Here is a 17,916-nt window from a genome sequence, read left to right as displayed (position 1 = left end):
TTTAAGAAGTTGTCAGGAAAACGATTTATGGTGTATGTAACTTCCTCTGTCACTCTTATTGTATTCTTCTATGAATTCCTAAAGAATTACAATTCAGAAAAAAGGAAACTTAAAGAATACTTTGTGAATTCAGTGTGCTATTTGGGAATCCGCGCGCGCACTCGGCCCGCGTCGCTGTCGCGTGGCAAGAAATCTCGCGGCCGCGAGGAACAACGGGGGGGGGTTCGCGGCGGCCTCTCGAGAGGGGCGAGACGGCGAGAGATCGGCCGGCGCGCGCGAGATAAAGGACCCCCCGAAAGGACCTCTCCTTCGACGTGCGGCGCGTTCGAATCGAACCGGCGCGCTGCGGCCGCCATCTTCGCGCGCGCGATCCGCGGCGGCGCTCGACTTCCGGCCCTCGGCTTTGACGTTCGTCGCGGTTCCGCTCGCGTGGAAAGTCGCCAGCGGGGAGCGGGGGAGAGAAAGGATCCGTGACGTGCTCGGCCGAGTGTCGTGTCGTGTCGTTCGTCTCTCTCGCTCCGTTACCTTTCCCCCCTCCGTCTCGCTCACGCGCACGCCGAGATCCTCGAAATGTCCGCGTACTCGTGAGACGTTGCCTCCGCGCGCGGCCATCGACGTCGAGCGACGAGGACGAGGACGTGGACGAAAGAGGGAACCCGCGAGGACGACTGGCGGCGGCGGCGGGCCAATAATGCGCATACCGGACGCGCGGGGACGGCAGCGACGATAGCTTCAGGTAAGCGAGGACCCCTCGCGGCCCCCTCCCCCGCGCCCGACGATTCTCACAGCTGGTCGCCCGGACCTAGCGATCCCGCCGCGCTTCCCGGACCGAGCAGGTGTGCCCTGCCACGTCCGTCGTTACGTAATTGCGTGGAGGCGCGTCGGCGGTGCCGCGACTCCCGGCCCTCACCGAGCCGTCTTGCGATACGCTCTTATCGGTCCTTTGTCGAACGCCTCGCTCCCGCGTCTTCCCGCGACGAGGAGACGAGGCGTTTACCTCGCCCGCGAAGAGGGAACGGAATTGCCCTTGTCGATCTTCCGGCGCCAGGGTGACTCGCCCGGCTGACGACCCGTTTGTAGATCGCATCTGTGCACGCCGAGGCCCCCGTCGGCGTCACGATGACGGGACGCTTTTTCCCCGAGCTCGCGCCCCGACGGTTACCCGGTCTCTTCGTGCCGAAAGATCGTCCCCAGTCGCTCGAAACTGACGTGTGCGCTTCGTCGAGGTTGGAGACGTGCCCCGCGTTCAATTTCGTCTTGTTGATTCGCAGATCTCGAAGATTGCCGTGAACCAGGCGCCGTCCTGCAGGCAGCATGAACGTGAGTATGCAAGGATCGGGTCTGCGTAAACGAGTGCACGCGGAATGACTGACTCGAGCCTGAACTGCGCTTTCAGAATCCTTACCGAGTCAGACCCGCCAGGCCACGGGTGGATCACTCGGCCGCGTACGGGGTGCGCAATCAAAATATGTGGACGCCAGTGCTGAGGCCTCAGGCGGACGTTCCGCCGAGCGACGCCGCCCAGCAGTCCCTTGCGAGTCAATCGAAGCACGCCAGCGACACGTGGAAGGATCCCTGGGACTGGAACGTGGATCCACAGTCGGATAGCCAACAGCAGCAGCAGCAGTCACCACCGCCACCACTGCAGCAGCAGCAACAGCAGCAGCAGCAGCATTACGTACCTTCGTATCAGAATCAAGGGCAGCTGATATCCGGTTCTATGCAAAATCACTATTACAAGAATCTAAACGGCAACACGTCCGACGTACTTAACCAGAACTCCATGTCGGGCCAAGACACCCCCAGGTCGGAGCCCGCTCGTCAGACCGGGTCGGCTTACGCGGATTCCTTCCCGCCCTACGCGAGCTACAATCAAAACCAGCAGTACCCGTTGCCGCCGCGGCAGAGCAACGCCAAGTCCGTGTACGAGCACGCCCAGTGGCCGGCCGAGCATCAGCCGCAGAGCGCGGCGTACAACCAGCAGAGGCTCGCGCAGCACAGCCAGAAGGACCAGTCGGCGGCGATGCATCATCCGCCACCGCCGATGGCGTCACACAATAATTACAGCTGGAGCAAGGACGACGCCGCGACGAGCTTGCCACGCGATTGGCAGAATCACACCGACGCGCTGGGCCAATGGCAGGATCAGAACGCGCCGCACGAGTCGCAGCAGCCGGCGCTCGACGGCATGGGCAATCAGTGTGCACCACCGTCGCAGCTGTACAACGCGCCTGTCGACGTCGGCAAGGAACATTCCGTCAACTGGCCCGCCAACGGGCAGCAGGGCGGCAACGAGGCGAGCAGCGGGTCCAACGTCGCGTCGAGTCAGTGGCACGGTCGAAGTCGCGAGTCCCAGCGACAGCCCGCGCATCTGGACGACGCGTTCGCCTCCTGGCCGCAGCCGGGCGTCGTCTCCGACTGGAGGCGCGCCAACGTGCAGAGCGAGCCCGTGCACCCTGCGCAGTGGTTGCAGCCGGCGGGCGCGGACGGCGGTTCGTTCGCGGAGAGCAATAACAACAACGCCAGGTTTGCCGCGAACGAGTGGCAGCAGATGCACACGGCTTCGTTCGGCTACGTTGCGGGGGACAATCCGGCACACACGCCCAACAACAACAGCAGCAGCAGCGAGCGGGAGAGCGAGAAGCAGACGGCGGTGGCCTCCGTCGCGAGCACCGTGTCGCCTCACGAGCCGCTCGGTTACGCGAGATCGAGCGACGTCAAGTCGCCGAGCGGAGACCGGCACAATCCGAGCGCGCCGGGCGACGACGCGGCGAGGAGCGAGCCTACGAGGAGCGTTCATCTCGGCGAGAAGGACGATCGCGCCTTTGCCCCCGCGTCCACCGAGGAGTTGACCGGCAACTTCGGTCAGCTTCACCTCGGCGGGCTTCAGTCGAGCAGGCACGCGGATCCCCTGGGCGAGTCGTTGGAGGTGCACTCGAGCGTGGAAGCGAGAGCTCAGCATTCCTCCGCGAGTTTCAGCGTCGCGAGCCCCCGGGGTAGTTCGCTGCCCGACAATCTGCCCGTGATACCCCCGGATTACGCGCCGAGCGGCGTGGAGAGCACCCACCCCGTCGACAGCCAGCCGATCGTCGGTCAGGATCACCCGACGCCGAGCGCGTATCAGAGCGGCGTCGCCAAGATGACGGACGGCGTCTCGCAGAGCGGATACGATCAGTGGTACAATCGAAACGCGCTGGAGAACGCGTGGTACGCGAAGGATCACTCGCGCCCGGCCGCCAAGCAGTGGCACACTCCCGAGCAGAACGTGGAGAACTACGAGAACATTCAGCAAACGTCCGACTTCGTCAACGTCGAGGTCGTCGAGGTCGTCGCGCCCGCGGCGCTCAAGGAGCGCGATATCTACGGCTCGCGGGACTCCATAAATAAGGAGACGCTGGACAACGATCCCAAGGAGACGACGGGCGTCCGGGACTTCAGGGAGGAGGTGAACAACGTTGAGGTGCTGTCGACGCAGCAGCAGCAACAGCAGCAGCAGCAGCAGGCGCGGCCTCATCCGCCGCTGGCGGAGCAGATGCCGGACAACTACGAGTTTGCGTCGAATGACAGGAACACATTTTTGGAGACCGGCGAGCTGACGGACTCGCATCAGGAGCACGAGCCGACGCCACCGAGCCAGGACGACGAGAACGACGAAGTGCCTAACGATATTCCCTTCCTGCGTGAGGTGCCGGGGCAGTCGAGCACCATGGATCCGCGCAGGAACGACCCGACTGGTCAGGAGCAGAGCATGCAGGTCAGGAGCATTGGTCCTGACCGAGCGGAGCGTCGCGACGTTCTTCCGGGCCAGGAGAGAAACGTTCCTCTGCTGCTACGAGGCGATCCGGACACGCTGGAACGGCGAAACGACCCCTCGGGCAGGGAGCGCTCTCTGCCGCCGCCGCCGCCGCCGCAGCAGTCGCGGAACGATCCGTCGGGCGAGGAGCGGTACCAGCCGCAGCAGTCGCAGATGATGCTGGAGCCGAGCGAGACCCGCGAGGTGCTCGGCCGCGGCAACGAGCCCGACGAGGTCGCGCAGCAAAGCAACGCGGACACCAGGCAGATACCGGGCGGAGCGTCCCCCGGCGACGTCGCACAGTTGCCGGACGACAGGGCGACGGGCGGTAGAGTTGTTACCGGCTCCCCGCCGGAGGCCCCACCGACGACGACGGCCGCGATGCAAGATCAGGCGAGCGAGTCGCGCAGCAAGCGCGAGGAGGCGGTGGGCGCGTCCCTGGAGAGCGAGAGCCAGGGTCTCTCCGGCTTGTCGAACCGCCGGGACTCGTACGAGGACGAGGAGGACGAGGGCTCGCGCAACAGCCGGGACGAGAGCAGGGAGAGGCGGCGAGAGGGCAGTCCCGATCGCCGGCGATACGAGTACGAGCGTAAGAGCGCGTACTACGATCGCGAGTACGAGGACGATTACTATTACGAGCGCCGGCGCGCGGGCGACAGCGATCGTCCGTACAACGCCCGCGACGACTTCGAGCGGCGGGACGTCCCGTACCGGGACGACGAGCGCAAGCATCACAGCCGCGACGACCTGGACCGGCACGGTAGGGACGACATGGACAGGCGGGCCAGGGGGAAGGAGGACGTGGACGAGAGGGAGGGCAGGAGGAGGCCGGACGATCGTAGGAGAGACAGAGGCGATGATCCGCGTCGTCGGGACCGGGACCCGAGGGACTACGACGCACGCTACTCCAGGGACCCCAGGGATAGAGAGTACATAGATCGCGACAGGAGGAGGGACGACAGGCGACCTCGGAGATACGACGATTACGATGTCAGAGATCCGTACAGGAGGGATTACTACGACGATCCTTACGGCAGGAGGTCTGCTGAATGACTAAATACGCAAGACGTTTCCGAGATAAGCGACCAAGCTTTACCCGCGTATTCTCTGCTGATTGGCAAATTCTTTGGCAAAAGATCTGCCGGATTTTCAGACTACTCTATCATTTCTGTTACTGCAGCATTTTGATGCGTGATTTTTGCCATCTCAGCAATATCAGGTGTTTGGCATGGCAGTCTCGTCAAATCTTCCTTTTAACGTACAATTGTTGTGGCTTGGGGAGAACGTTTAGACGACTGAGAATATATTGCTGACGTTCCGTCGCTGACTCTGGGAAATGACTTGTTTTAATTAATATATTGTATATTTTGTATTATATTTATGTGTGTTCTTTCAGTTCTAGGCCTTCAAGTAGATCTTCTTACAACGACAGAGACCGTGAATACTACATGCGTTCGAGAGATCCTTATTATGCGTACAATAACGGTACGTGTTGCAACGTAAAATACTAATTATGAGGGTCCTAATATGCGATAGCGGGAGTCTCTGTTAAATTAACAAGCATCATCTATTGGTTCCACCATGGATTTATAATTCTCGAAAGTGAAATCTGTTCAGTGGAAAATTGATTGTTAGATCGTGTAATCGTTGCGAAAAAAGATTTGTCATTGAATTTGGGTGTTGAGAACCTGCTATCTCATAATAGGGGACTCTGCGTACAGTTAAAAAATGCAAAGAACAATACGCCTTGTGAAAGTAACGCAAATTTAATTGCAAATGCAGGATACAGCGGATATGATTATGGCACTCATTACGGTAACAATTATTATGCATATCTCGAAAACCTACGTCGGACGAATCCCGCCGCCTATTCCGAGTGGTATCACAAATATTACGCCAGCCAGCAGCAGCAGCACATCGCCAGAGGCGTCGGCAATTATCCGGAGGACAGAGCCAGCGTCCATTCCGGCCGTAGTTCCTGCGACGATAGGTGTGTTCCGAAGGCTTTAAAAGAATTTAAAAAGCGTCAAGGGTTTTTGAACAGTTGCCGTTTCTTACCTGGGTTTTTTAACGTTCGTTGTACATCAGATTGTTTCCAATCCCAAGTGCATGTTTCTACTCGCCCAATAAGGCATCCTCTATCTCACGTTTCGGGTATTCCGGATGGGCCGGAAGTCTGCGGGAGCGCGGTACGGCTTGTCGCAATTTTAATAGGTGAGACCGGGAGTCTCCTCTCGGTTTGAAACTCGCTAAGCTGGACACGTGTCAGAAATTGAGTCTCCTGCTAGCATCTTAAAATTTTATTTGTACGCATGGCATACAAGTTGGCTAGAGATATATAGAATTTATCTGTAGAATTATTCGTGGGCAGCGTTGCTAACAAGTTTATATTACAACGATTATCGAACGTATAATGTACAGAAATGCGTGCTTAATTTTGCTTACGCTGAACTCGTTGCAAAGTTTACGTAGAACATGCTTATTTTGTATGTAATTGTACGTGCCTCTCAATACTCGTCATATCTTTCGTAATTCTTTAAAGGTCTTTTGTTAGAAGAGAGACTTAACGTATTTCTTTCAGGACCACTGGTGACAAACGAACATTGGGCGACATGTCGCTATTGGAGGATTCAATAATTACTTCTGCTAGATTGACACCGGCTAAATATTCCACGTCTCACGCATATGGTATGACTCAGGATTGATTTTGCATTATATATGTACATGTTATTAATGTTTAAATGTTGTTAAGTTAGTTAAAACATTTACGCGCAGGATGCTTTTCCATTGGGTCTTTGGTGCACGTTCAACCGAGCTATCCGGCTGACGGCGAGAGAGCGAAAGTGGATATTTTCCGCGTAGATAATTTACTCTCCCATGATCCTATCGCACGCGACTTGCGATTATATCCAGGACCTCTGATTAAGTAGGTAGAATCGTACAAAGATACGATACAATGTAAACGTGATATACATAACGTTAACTTATTACAGCGGCGTAACGCACAAGAAGACTATCATAGAATATTGCGAAAATAAAATTAAAAAAGCAGTGGTAAATGAAGAAATGGTCGATCGCGCTTCGTACATCTTGCTATACGAACTGATGATCATGTTGATTCAACAGAACGGAGTAAGTCTCTTTTTATTCGAAAGCTAACGTTTGAAAGGTCCGTTGTACAAATGAATTAACATCGCCTAATTCATCCAGAACGTTGTCGGCGTCGATATTGCCGGGCTCTTGCTGCGCAACAAGGATACTTATCCTTGCGACGCGAATAAATTCAGATCTCAGGACGTAGGGCGCAGGGAGTCACAAATATCGCAACGATCCGGAGCGACCGGCAGCGACGGAAGTACCCAGGATATCTCGGCGCTGTCCGAGAAGAGCGAGACCAAGCAGCGAAAAACCGTAGAGCAAATAACAGACGAATTCAGAGACACGTTACTCTACGGACGGGTTCAAGAAGCATTAGGTATAAAAAAACGACTTTCTCTTGCATATCGTTTAACATTGTGAATGCTACTAGTTAATTTTTTCCCCCTTTTGTCTTATATCTGCAACAGAGTACGCGATGAACGAAGGACTTTGGGGCCACGCTCTCTTCCTGGCTAGTAAACTTGATAAGCGCACGCACGCATCTGTAATGACTCGGTTCGCAAACAGCCTGCCGCTGCACGATCCACTGCAGACCCTGTACCAGCTGCATTCTGGTCGTGTGCCTGCTATAGTCACAGTAAGCGTTATACTTCTAGCTTACGAAGAGGAATTGTTCGCTCATCTTTGCCATGTCGCTTATTCGCCCTCTTCTCCCGCAGTGCGTTACGGATCCACGCGGGGACGATTGGCGGCCCCATCTGGCTATGATTATTTCCAACACCTCGGCCAATCCAGAAGTTAATCGCCGGTCAATAACGACCCTCGGGGACACGTTATTCGCGAGGGGCGACATCCATGCCGCGCATTTTTGCTACATACTCGCGCAAATTGATTTTGGGGCCTACGGGAGTAACGGGATTAAACTCGTGTTGATTGGCGCTAACCATAACAAGTCGTACTCCGAATTCTTCACCATGGAAGCTGTCATGTTAACGGAGATTTACGAATACGCTCGAAACCTCAGCGATCCGTGCTTCACATTAGTAGACCTTCAAACGTTCAAGTTCGATCTAACGGTGAAAATGGTAGACTGTGGATTGATAGAAAAGGCTCTGCTGTATATCGAACAGATTGCAACGAATATCACGAACGACCCGTCGAAATACAAGAAATCCTTCATCGAAGCGGTTTACGTGTTGGGCGACCGAATAAAGTATCACGATCCAGTCTACAAAGATGCTATTGAGGACGCTGCGAATGTGGCGTGGCTTAACAAATTGGCGGAGATAGTTGGCAAATATCAGGTAGTTATATAATTACGAAACATATGATCTGTCGCGCGATCGGAGCAGGTAAACTAAATAGGGTTTTGTTGTAGGACGAGCAGACTGCGGAAGACGAAACGTACGGTCCCTCCACGATGGAAAATCAGGAGGTCCACGAGATGAAGCAACAGCAATCGTCATTGCCGCCACTGTCGTCGCAACAACAATGGAATACCGTCCAGCCCGATTACGGTGACGGGCCTACGTCGATGATGGAAGTTAACGCGAGCGAGAGACAATCGGATTGGCAGCCGTTGTCTTTGCCCACGAATATTCAAGATACGTACGATTCGAACGCGCAGTACATGAGAAACGTGGACGAATCCATTCAGTACCAGCAGCCGCAGCAACAGGATTATTGGGGCCAGCAGTCGTACTATCAGAATAATTATGGAAAAAACGAGTCTGTGTCGTCGAATTGGCAGCCACAGCCCGCGCCAGGCTTGACCACCGACCAGGGTTCTGAAGTGAATAACTCGCAGCAACAAGACAAATGGGGCTACGAGGTACATTACAAAGTAGCTATATGAATTTATTGCAGATTTTTGTAGTACGAAAATTCAATCGTTACACGTTGTCCTACGTCTACATCTTCACATTCACATGATTCTCGCAGTACTATCGATCTCTCATCTTTTTATGAATACTGAATGGTTTAGAAAAATATCACTCATAATTTCACACGTTATTTACTTCGAGACGTTACAATTAACATTTTTCCACCTGTTTCTTGATGCTTGCTCACCGACAGGCGGAAAGGGAAGATAAAACGCCGACTCCTGAAGTAAGTAATTGCGGACTTACCTCGGATAGTATTCTCGATCCCGAAGGATCGCCACGTGCCGTCGGTATTAGCTCGTTACGTCGTCGCAATGTGTCCGTAAAGTCAAGTCCGTGTATCGCCTCCGCGTTTGATAACAACGTGCCCGGCAATGTACCTGCGTTTTTCAATCCGTCGGACGATAGTCTCGGCGCCAAGATACAAAATTCTCGTAGGAGATATCCCAAGATGACCATGAGCTATCCGAAAATTCCACCGAGCAACAAGTTGCACCCGCAGGATGTGAGAAAACCGAGACGCGTCGATCCTATATTTCTGAAACCGCCGTGCTCGCAACCACCGGTGTTCCTAAAGTGCAGGCTTAGGGAAAAGAGCCCGTCCGAGGATAAGGAAGAGACGGCGCCGGAGGGAGATCTGTCCGCGTCGTCGCAAACCACGGATCTAGACATTCAATTTAGCAAACTGAAACTCGAGTCCCTCTTGGCGCCAGATTTGTCGTCCGGGGCCAAAGAGAGCTACGCGACCTTCAATAGCGAGGCGCAAACCCTGAAGCAGTATTGCAATTTCGAGGAGAAGAAAGTCATGAGGGTGGCGCCGCATATTCGCAGGAAGGACGTTATTTGCGACACGGTGGACGCGTGGTCTTACGACAATGCCGGGCAGAACGTCGCCGAATCGTCCAGATACAAGCCGCTGGTTTTCGGTGGCACGTATCCGATTGATTTACCGCTCAGATTCAGGAACAATAATCGCTTAACTGACGATACTTCCGCGAAGGACAATACGTCCTTGACCTACGACATCGATATGCCCACGAAATGCGACTAAAAAAGTAATCTGTAAACGCGCACAATCGTGGCCAAGTTTCCTGTACGCGTTAAGTACAGAGACAACGTGTGACTGTAGCTCCAAATCAGGTAGACAATACAACTGGATTTTCTTGTCAAGTGTTAACGGAAGGAATTCTTTTTTAACATTTAGTAGAATTGTCGGAGAGAGAAGTTGAAAGAATTACAATAGATTTATAATAAATGCTCGATTGTTCGGTTTGTATATTATCTTGAAAGTGAAATTTTTACATGTTATATGAAAAATGTCCAGATGCTAATGAACAAAAAAAAACCCATGTGCTGTGATCAAACAGAGACGTAAAGAATCCTGCTTTTTGTCATATTAATTACACTGTGTAATTTTACAAAATTTTTATGTTATTTTAAGCGTCGCTCGAATGTATATAGACGTACTGTTATTGTTGGCATCAAAAACGCATAATAAAGTTTTGTCACATAACTCAATTTCCTTGAACCTCTTGAGATTAGAACAGAATTCATATTGTACAAAGACGTAGGCTATCGCATGTACAGGCTGCCGAAGAAAAAAGACTTTAGACCCGGGGGGAGACCGTGCGATTGAAACGTGCGAGAGATCGAGAGCTTCATCAACGTAGATTGAAAAGTTGATCTTGTCAAAATGAAGAATCTAATCACTCGAATTTATCACGTGTCCGCCTAAGGTCTAAGTCCTTTTTCAAACGCATATAATTTATCTTCTTCGTTTCTTACACTCTGCCTTCTAATGTGATTCTGATCCCAACGGCTTTCCGATCGTACACTTTGAACACATCATCATAGAGCGACGTCGTGTCTAAGATAAATATGGTAAGCAAAGTTTTTCATTTTTTACTGTAATACACTTGTGAGTATCGCATATTTTGCAAGTGTTCCGAGCGCGATCGAGACTGTTAACATTGGCATGTGATAGGCGAGACTCGCATTGTTACAGTAAATAGTGATGAACTTTGCCGGAACAAGCTTGCGATGATCAATCGTATATTTCATTTCAGCCTGCGCAGCCGATGATCTCGATGACGCCGTCGATGGGTAAGCAGTACGACCCGTTGGAGGAGCTGGACGCGCTCGAGACACCGCGGTCGAGTGCGAAGCCCGCGGGGGACGCGAGGAAGGCGGCCGAGAAGAAATCGGCCAACAGCGGCGGCTCCTGGTTCGGTGGTTTGTTCAGTAAACTCGCGCCCAAGCCGAAAAATCAAATGATATTGCCGGACGATAGCAACCCAACGGTAAGAACTCGTCACCACCGCGCCGCGTCCTCCTCTAGCTCGTTGAAAAATCACGACGGACGGTTTTATGTTTTATGTCGTTAAGGGCTTGCGCGGATACTTTTGGTAATAGAACGCTACTTGTGCGACCATTGCTTGTAAGACGGACGGTAGTGAACAGGCCAGTATAATACCAGGATTTGTTGAGTAAAAAGCTGCTCGAGCTAACTAGCGACTAACGGAGTGCCATTAATACCCTTTGAACTCGTTAGCTAGATTTGCTTTTCTTAAACGGCGGAGAAACGTTGCTCGTCTTTCGCGATTGCAGATCGTGTGGGACCCGGTCGCCAAGAAGTGGATGAACAAGGACGAGGACGGCGACAGCGGCACCGGGACGTTGGCGCCGCCGCCGAAGACGTCCGACATGAGTTTCCGCGCGCCGGCGATGGAACGCGGCCCGCAGCCGCCTCTGCCGGCCGCACACGACGAAGACGCGCCGGCGACGGATATCTCCAAGTTGCCGATCGGTAGCAACATGTTCAAACTGCCAAGGGGTAGAAGTATGCGTGCCAACTACGTGGACATAATGAATCCCGCCGGGAAGGCCAAGGGTAGCGCGGCACAGTCGAACGTGCCCACGCCGATCACGTCTCCGCTCGTGCCCGTGGCCACCTCGTCTCCGCAGATGTTCGTCCCCGCACCAAGTAAGCCGTTCTAAACTTCCAACTCCTCTCGAGCTCACTCGTGCGAGTTTGCTTTTTCTCCGGTTCAAAAGCACAATGTTTAGCCCCGTATTTATAGTCGTTTCTCAATTCTCGTCTCGAGAGTGTATCAGGGTGAGACACTCAGATTGGAGTTTCACGCCTTGAGACACGGACGGTTCAGCAGTTACATTTTGATCCAAGATCAACCGAAACTGTGTTCAGCTGAAAGAGGGGACCGATTACTCACCTGAAATTCGTCTTGACAGTCAAAACGTCGATTAAAGCGGCGATACGCAATTTTTCTCGACTCGAATCTTAGACGATACGAAATCCAAAAACCACTTTCTAAAACTTCCTTTGAGAACCTCTATTGAATCGAGATTGCGAACAAATATCAAATTGAGTCTCAAGATTCATCTGTTAAACAGTATCATGTCTCAAGACTGGTTTTAGCTGAGCTTTTCAGCAAAATTACGACTATAAATACGGATCTTGGAGAGAGAAAACGAGAGTTGAAGTAAAAATGAACCCTCAGTTGGGTTTTTAGGCCAGTATTCACTATCGAATCTTATATTTAAGACTGTTTCAAGATACTCCGTAGCCAATGAAATGTTCCGTGCGGCATCTTTAGATAAATTTGAGACGGTCTTGGACATAAGATCCGGCTCAGTTGAGAATCGACGCAGGTCGAGAAGCAGTTATAAAGTAACGTTGCCTTTTGTTCACGACAGTTAACGATCCAACCGCTCCTGTGGATTTCCTGACTCCGGCAGCCACACCGCCGTCCGGAAACACCGCGGAGAACACTCCAGTAAGTGCCACGCGGCGAGAACTCGTGCGGCCTCACAGACGTTGAGCTGTACGAGTATTGTCGACGAACTCTACGTTACAGTACAGCTCCGCACATATGTGTCTCCTTTAAATTTCATACTACACGGTACATTCGTTGCCCCTTGCGTTGTGGCTGCAATTTTTTCTGGTATGCAGCTTAGCCTTTGTCTCGGCGTGTTTTTGATACCGCAATCTAACACGAACGGATGTTTTTCTGTACGTACCCCTTCCACGTTCGTAGCAGCGAACAGTCTGTACACGTTACGTTCACTTTCCTAGTTTTGCATACCGTCTATTTTTCTCAGCAGTGGTATCCTTGAATGGATCGTACTTATTTTTACCTGTAATCTCCGTGTACAGCAATCACACGTTTATTGGAGATCGATCGTGTAGACTTTTTCTCACGAGGTGTTTACATTTGTGAATTAGACTGCTCCAGCACTGTGCCAGTTCATTTCCCCATTTGTTATAAACGGATGAGACAATCGCTGAGACCGGTCAATGTTATTAATAGCATTAATTAAAGTACACTTGTATCGCTTTCTATATTACAGTTCTAGTGACAGTGACACTCGATTAGACCTGCCCACCTCGCTACAAATTCCTTCTCTCATGTACCTGTGTTTAATCTTACCTTTCTTTTTATGTTCCTTTATGCAAGCAGTCGGGGAAGCAGAATGACGTAGCCAAATAATAATTGTTACCGATAGTAAGGACATTCATTTTATTAATTTCACACGTCATTATTTGGTGTTTTACGCGCACGCTTTCTCCTTACCCACCGCTTCGCGGAGAGTGTATGGCTTTTTTGGCGAGAGGAAAAACGCCGCATTGCACCTCACAATTAAAGCCGACTGTTAACGTGGCTACTTTAGATGAACTCAATGTTGCTCTGCATGTTTTCACCTTGCGTTTTCGGCGTTGATTTAGCGCAACAAAGTAGAATGGTAGCGGTGGCATCCTTTTTTTTGCAATCGTGAATGAATTTCGTGTAAATCTGTGAAACGTTATCCATTAATCATCTGTATGCTCGCACTGTAACCGAGGCATGAACAAGTGTTTTTTTTTCTACTTTACTGAAACGTTACGCTTATAGTATACGAGAACACGAATACCGTAATACCGATTTTCACGTTGTATGACGTGAGGGAGAGCCTTTTTACGCTTCTGAAACCGAGTTTGTTGAAACGCTGTCTTTTTGTTTCTTTTGTATCAAAGCTGCGAACGTAAGTGCAACGTGTGATCGCACAAATTGGTATTACGCTCGTAAAAACATATAAGTATAAGACTAGCTAATCACAAGCGACGTGGCGAATATCTGTTAGTGAGACAACATTGTTGTGTTGTGTATGGCATATAGCTCTCTCGCTGGAGCTCGACCAGCTCGTTATCACGAGAGGTGCAGAGCTACACAATGAGGGATCCGCGGCTCCTTCAACGGAACAAGGTAATCCAAATGGCATTAAATCCCACCGCAATGTGTACAAGGTGATCGCCTTCCAAATTATTATTGCTGCGAAAATGTATATCGTGGTTACTGGGGACTAATACGACCTTCTGTCTCTAATCGGTTTGTCCGTGTGCCAAGCAAGTTATCGTAAACTTTTAACGCTACTTCTATTACTAAAATTAGCTTGCGCTTATCAATCATTATCAGTCGCTACTTTTACGAGATCATCATAGTCGCGAGGAGGTTTGGTGAGGGATGTTGCGTCCAGGTTTTGTGAAACAAGTCCACACATTGATTAATTTACTTTTGTTTGTCGACGTATAAATATACAGGGTGTCTCATTTTTAATAATCCACGCAAATATCTCCAAAAATATGAAAGATACGGAAAAACGTTTCAAACAAAAGTTGTTTGGTTCGAAGGGGGACTATCCAAGGTCAAGTCAATGGCACCACCTTATGTCCCCCTTCGAACCAAACCACTTTTGTTTGAAACGTTTTCCCGTATCTTTCATATTTTTGGAGATATCTGTGTGGATCATTTAAAATGAGACACCCTGCGTATATCTATGTATATAATTATCCCAATTTGTCGTATCTTCTCACGCACTGTAAACTACAAACCGCGCGTCGCATACTTTTAACGAGGGATAGCGGAAGGATTAAAAAATGTATTGTACATACATACGTTCCCTCACTGCTTACATAGGAATTACATTTAATACGAATAACTTCCAAGTAAAAAAATTGTGCAAACTCGAGGAAAAAAGAACGTAGGACTTGCTTTTCTCGTTACTATACTCAAAACGTTAGCGCCTTGATAACTTTCTGTGCTTTTAAACCAAGGACCATTTCTAGGGACCAATGATGTTCAACCCGAGTGACATGAAGGATCGATCGGTGAGGAACATGCCACCCAGCAGATATCATCCACGATAACTTTTTGCGGCCGCTTGCGGAAATAATTTGTTATTTAAATTAGGAGGTTTCTTTTAACGCTGCAGTTGTGTTTAATGTGAATATTGCCGTATAGAGAACGTGACAGCGGTAGTACATGTTTTTTTTAAGTGATAGCGCACGGTGCACCCAATCTCTCTCAAACAACGCAGGAAGACAGCATCGCTCTAGGCGCCCTCACGTTCTTCATATGTTTGCGTTGCGTGTAGATAAATTTTTACATTCTGAATTCTGTTCGAGTTGTTTCTCTGTTATATTTATCATGTCAAATTAGATTATTACTTGATTAAAGTGTATTCAAAGCGAGGTTTTCAAGCGACAATTTTAGCGGCGCAACGGTGGCGTAGGCAATGAAATCCGAGCGCGTTTAATGAGTTGTAAACCTTTGTAAAGAAGCTTCCGTTGCGCGCTTTTCGGTAAAAAAAAAAAAAAGAACCGTGCTACTTTCCAGCTCAATTTTCGCGGAATGTTATTGCGGTGCAACGAATTTGTTCGTCAGTTACGTACCGATTTCCGTTTTCTGTTTATTCTTATAATGCGCATTTCCATCGGGTGACTACCCACGCATTTGCCGCGCCGTTACCCATCGTTGATCGTTGTTATGGAAATGCGCGAGTGCATTCCTGTTTACTATGTTCACCTAGCTTGTAAGTAAATCGTCGTCGGTAACGGACCCGATGTCGCGCGACGACTCGAGTTCCGCGAGCGGGTCTGAATTAGCGAGGCGCGAGGTTGATATTTTTACCTGTGCAACTTGTAATAGAAGATCTATCTAAGTTACAATTAAGTAATCCCTCGCTTCGAAGAGCGTCTTGTAAATGTATAACGATAGAGGGAGAATCGTAGCGTCAATCATATAGCTCGGTTATATCGCAGGATTTGTTACAACACGGCCTCGGTATGCGCTGTAATTCCAAGTCTGATTTTATATGTACGGGGAGGAAGGGGGGGTATCGCAGAGTGCCGATAAATACGAGATGTTAGGAATATGAGAGTTTTATCGGGGATAAAGGGGGGGGGGGGCGAAATAGCGCGTTAAGTGTAATGTACAAGAATGTTATTGTTATAGACGTCGGGCTTACATATTACGAGATAATATTGATACACCAATAAACACGCAACTGCCATCAACGTGCGGATAGCGCGAGATGAGTTCGTATATCGCGTTTCCACCGGTTCAATCGTGTTAGATTTGTAAGGTGCGTGTCCGCCTCCGCGAGGAATTTCAATTAGTCACGAGTGTGTCGATGAGGGGAGAGCGAAGGATCCCAGCGCGGGACAGGCGGAATGGTTCTTAGCGGACTCTTTCCCCCTGCAACGCGGGGACGTCGCCTCCGTCGGGAAATAAATGTCCTGGAAGATGTATATTTTTCGGTGAGGAGCGAGTACCCTCGCAGGTAGAGGCTCTTCACTCGGCTCAATCTGTCGTCGCCCTGCGCTTCGTACGCGTGCAAATACCGTTGATCGTTCACGGCGATTTTAGAGACTTTCGTTGAGGATACCGTCGGTTCGTTCTCGCTGGTAAAACCGTAATACCGTCGCAAGTGCGGAATTCTCGATGAATTGCTTTTCTCTTTTGAAGATGGTAGCGGATCTCTCTCCGGCGCGTGCGAACATTCCGCGTTTTGCCATTGGCCGCAAGTAGAAAGGGACCTGGTTCTAGGGATAGACTTTTGTAAATTGTGACGCTCGTAATACATTTTATATCTGTGACATACGAATTAGATGTATCTTAAATGCATATATTACAATATAATATATATATATATATTATGATGTTATAATACGTTGTAGTATTATAATATATGTAATATATGTAATATTATATATCTTATAATATTATAATATACGCGTGTTACATGTTGATACTGTCGCAGAGACGCCGCGTGTAAGTTATATATATATATATAAAAATATACACGTGCATACGTGAACTCTGAGAATTTGTACATACCCTGAATGTAGCTTTCGTAATCTTGTCCTATCGTTTGTAATGGAGTAATATTCGCGCTTCTTTTTTAAATGCCGAGACGGAGAAAGGCGTCTCGCGCTGCGTCCTCGCCGAAATGGTAGGAAATGGCCGGCAGCCGCTTCTACTTGCGGCGAATGGCAGCCGATCGACGACGATGGACCCTCCGTACGAGAAGTCTGGCGTCGCGTTGTTACAGCGAGATGTACGTCCCCCGATCCTCGCGCGCGATCGAGCTTGAGTCGTGAATTCGAGTGGCAATGCGGAATGTGCAATTCACCTACCGTCTCTCCTTTTCTATTTTTTCTTTCCATCTGCCACTGCGCGCTCCGTATCGCGAGATCTCGCGGCGGGACAGCGGGCGAGTAGAAAAGCGGAGTTTAAGATTAGCGTTAAAGTTGAACGGAAGTATTAATCGAGCTGTAATGTAATGTATAGGACGGTTCGTGGAGCGACGCGACTTCGTCTTTGATGTAACATATTTGCTATACATATATAAATATATATTACGTTCATCGCACCTTCGAACTTCGAGTTAATATAAGTTTATGGGGGGGGGAAGAAGAATTGCGGCTTACGATAACAATATAGCGATATAAATCACAACTGTATATTATTAAAATTAGGACTCACTGTCATAATTGATATTATAATAAAGTGATACAAATTGAGACACCTCGCATTGATTACTTAGAGACTATGGTACGGTCGTGAGGGAGGGGGGGGGGGGGAGGATGAAGACAATCGGAGACGCGTTGTATATTTTTCGATCCTTTTATTAAGTTTATCATAATGTTTCGAATCGATACAATGATTTCTGTGGTATACTGTCGTCTCTCGGGCCACAACGTCGACGATCGTCTTTCTCTCTCTCTCTCTCTTTCTCTCTCACTCTCATTCTCTCTTCCGCGCACGGACGTTTGTGCTCTGAGATCATCGTGCGTCACGAAAA

The 17,916-nt window shown here is 49.8% G+C and overlaps 1 protein-coding gene across 7 annotated transcripts; it reads left to right on the top strand.

The window, feature by feature from the left end:
* Nucleotides 1–480: 480 nt before the first annotated feature.
* On the top strand, nucleotides 481–16,126 carry LOC105568691. 7 transcript variants are annotated; one of them, XR_001009449.1, is made up of 19 exons: nucleotides 481–736; nucleotides 1,272–1,320; nucleotides 1,397–4,833; nucleotides 5,190–5,278; nucleotides 5,576–5,783; nucleotides 6,375–6,481; nucleotides 6,569–6,719; nucleotides 6,787–6,925; nucleotides 7,004–7,268; nucleotides 7,360–7,529; nucleotides 7,612–8,196; nucleotides 8,271–8,723; nucleotides 8,969–9,001; nucleotides 10,842–11,075; nucleotides 11,383–11,758; nucleotides 12,490–12,569; nucleotides 13,254–13,298; nucleotides 13,950–14,036; nucleotides 14,897–14,970. XR_001009449.1 is itself a non-coding variant. In XM_012024558.1 (18 exons), the coding sequence occupies exons 2-17, from the start codon at nucleotides 1,315–1,317 to the stop codon at nucleotides 13,281–13,283; spliced, it is 6,363 nt and encodes a 2,120-aa protein (XP_011879948.1). In that variant the 5' UTR covers nucleotides 481–736; nucleotides 1,272–1,314; the 3' UTR covers nucleotides 13,284–13,298; nucleotides 14,897–14,966. The 7 variants fall into 7 exon arrangements, 6 of the variants coding, with proteins under 6 accessions (XP_011879948.1, XP_011879947.1, XP_011879945.1 ...); XM_012024558.1 differs by lacking the exon at nucleotides 13,950–14,036 and having other exon boundaries at nucleotides 14,897–14,966; XM_012024557.1 differs by lacking the exon at nucleotides 14,897–14,970 and having other exon boundaries at nucleotides 13,950–14,397.
* The last annotated feature ends 1,790 nt before the right edge of the window (nucleotides 16,127–17,916 follow it).

This window comes from Vollenhovia emeryi, unplaced genomic scaffold, assembly GCF_000949405.1.
Source record: "Vollenhovia emeryi isolate VEMERY1.0 unplaced genomic scaffold, V.emery_V1.0 DF939128.1, whole genome shotgun sequence".
Classification (NCBI taxonomy): domain Eukaryota; kingdom Metazoa; phylum Arthropoda; class Insecta; order Hymenoptera; family Formicidae; genus Vollenhovia; species Vollenhovia emeryi.
Note: the sequence above shows the minus strand (reverse complement) of the source record. Positions and strands in the feature narration are given on the sequence as shown.

Bases quoted from the DNA above. Each gene is read 5' to 3' on its own strand.
- LOC105568691 (XM_012024554.1), top strand. The intron at 5,784-6,374 runs GTGTGTTCCGAA...TATTTCTTTCAG, and splicing joins CGTAGTTCCTGCGACGATAG to GACCACTGGTGACAAACGAA. The intron at 6,482-6,568 runs GTATGACTCAGG...ATTTACGCGCAG, and splicing joins TTCCACGTCTCACGCATATG to GATGCTTTTCCATTGGGTCT.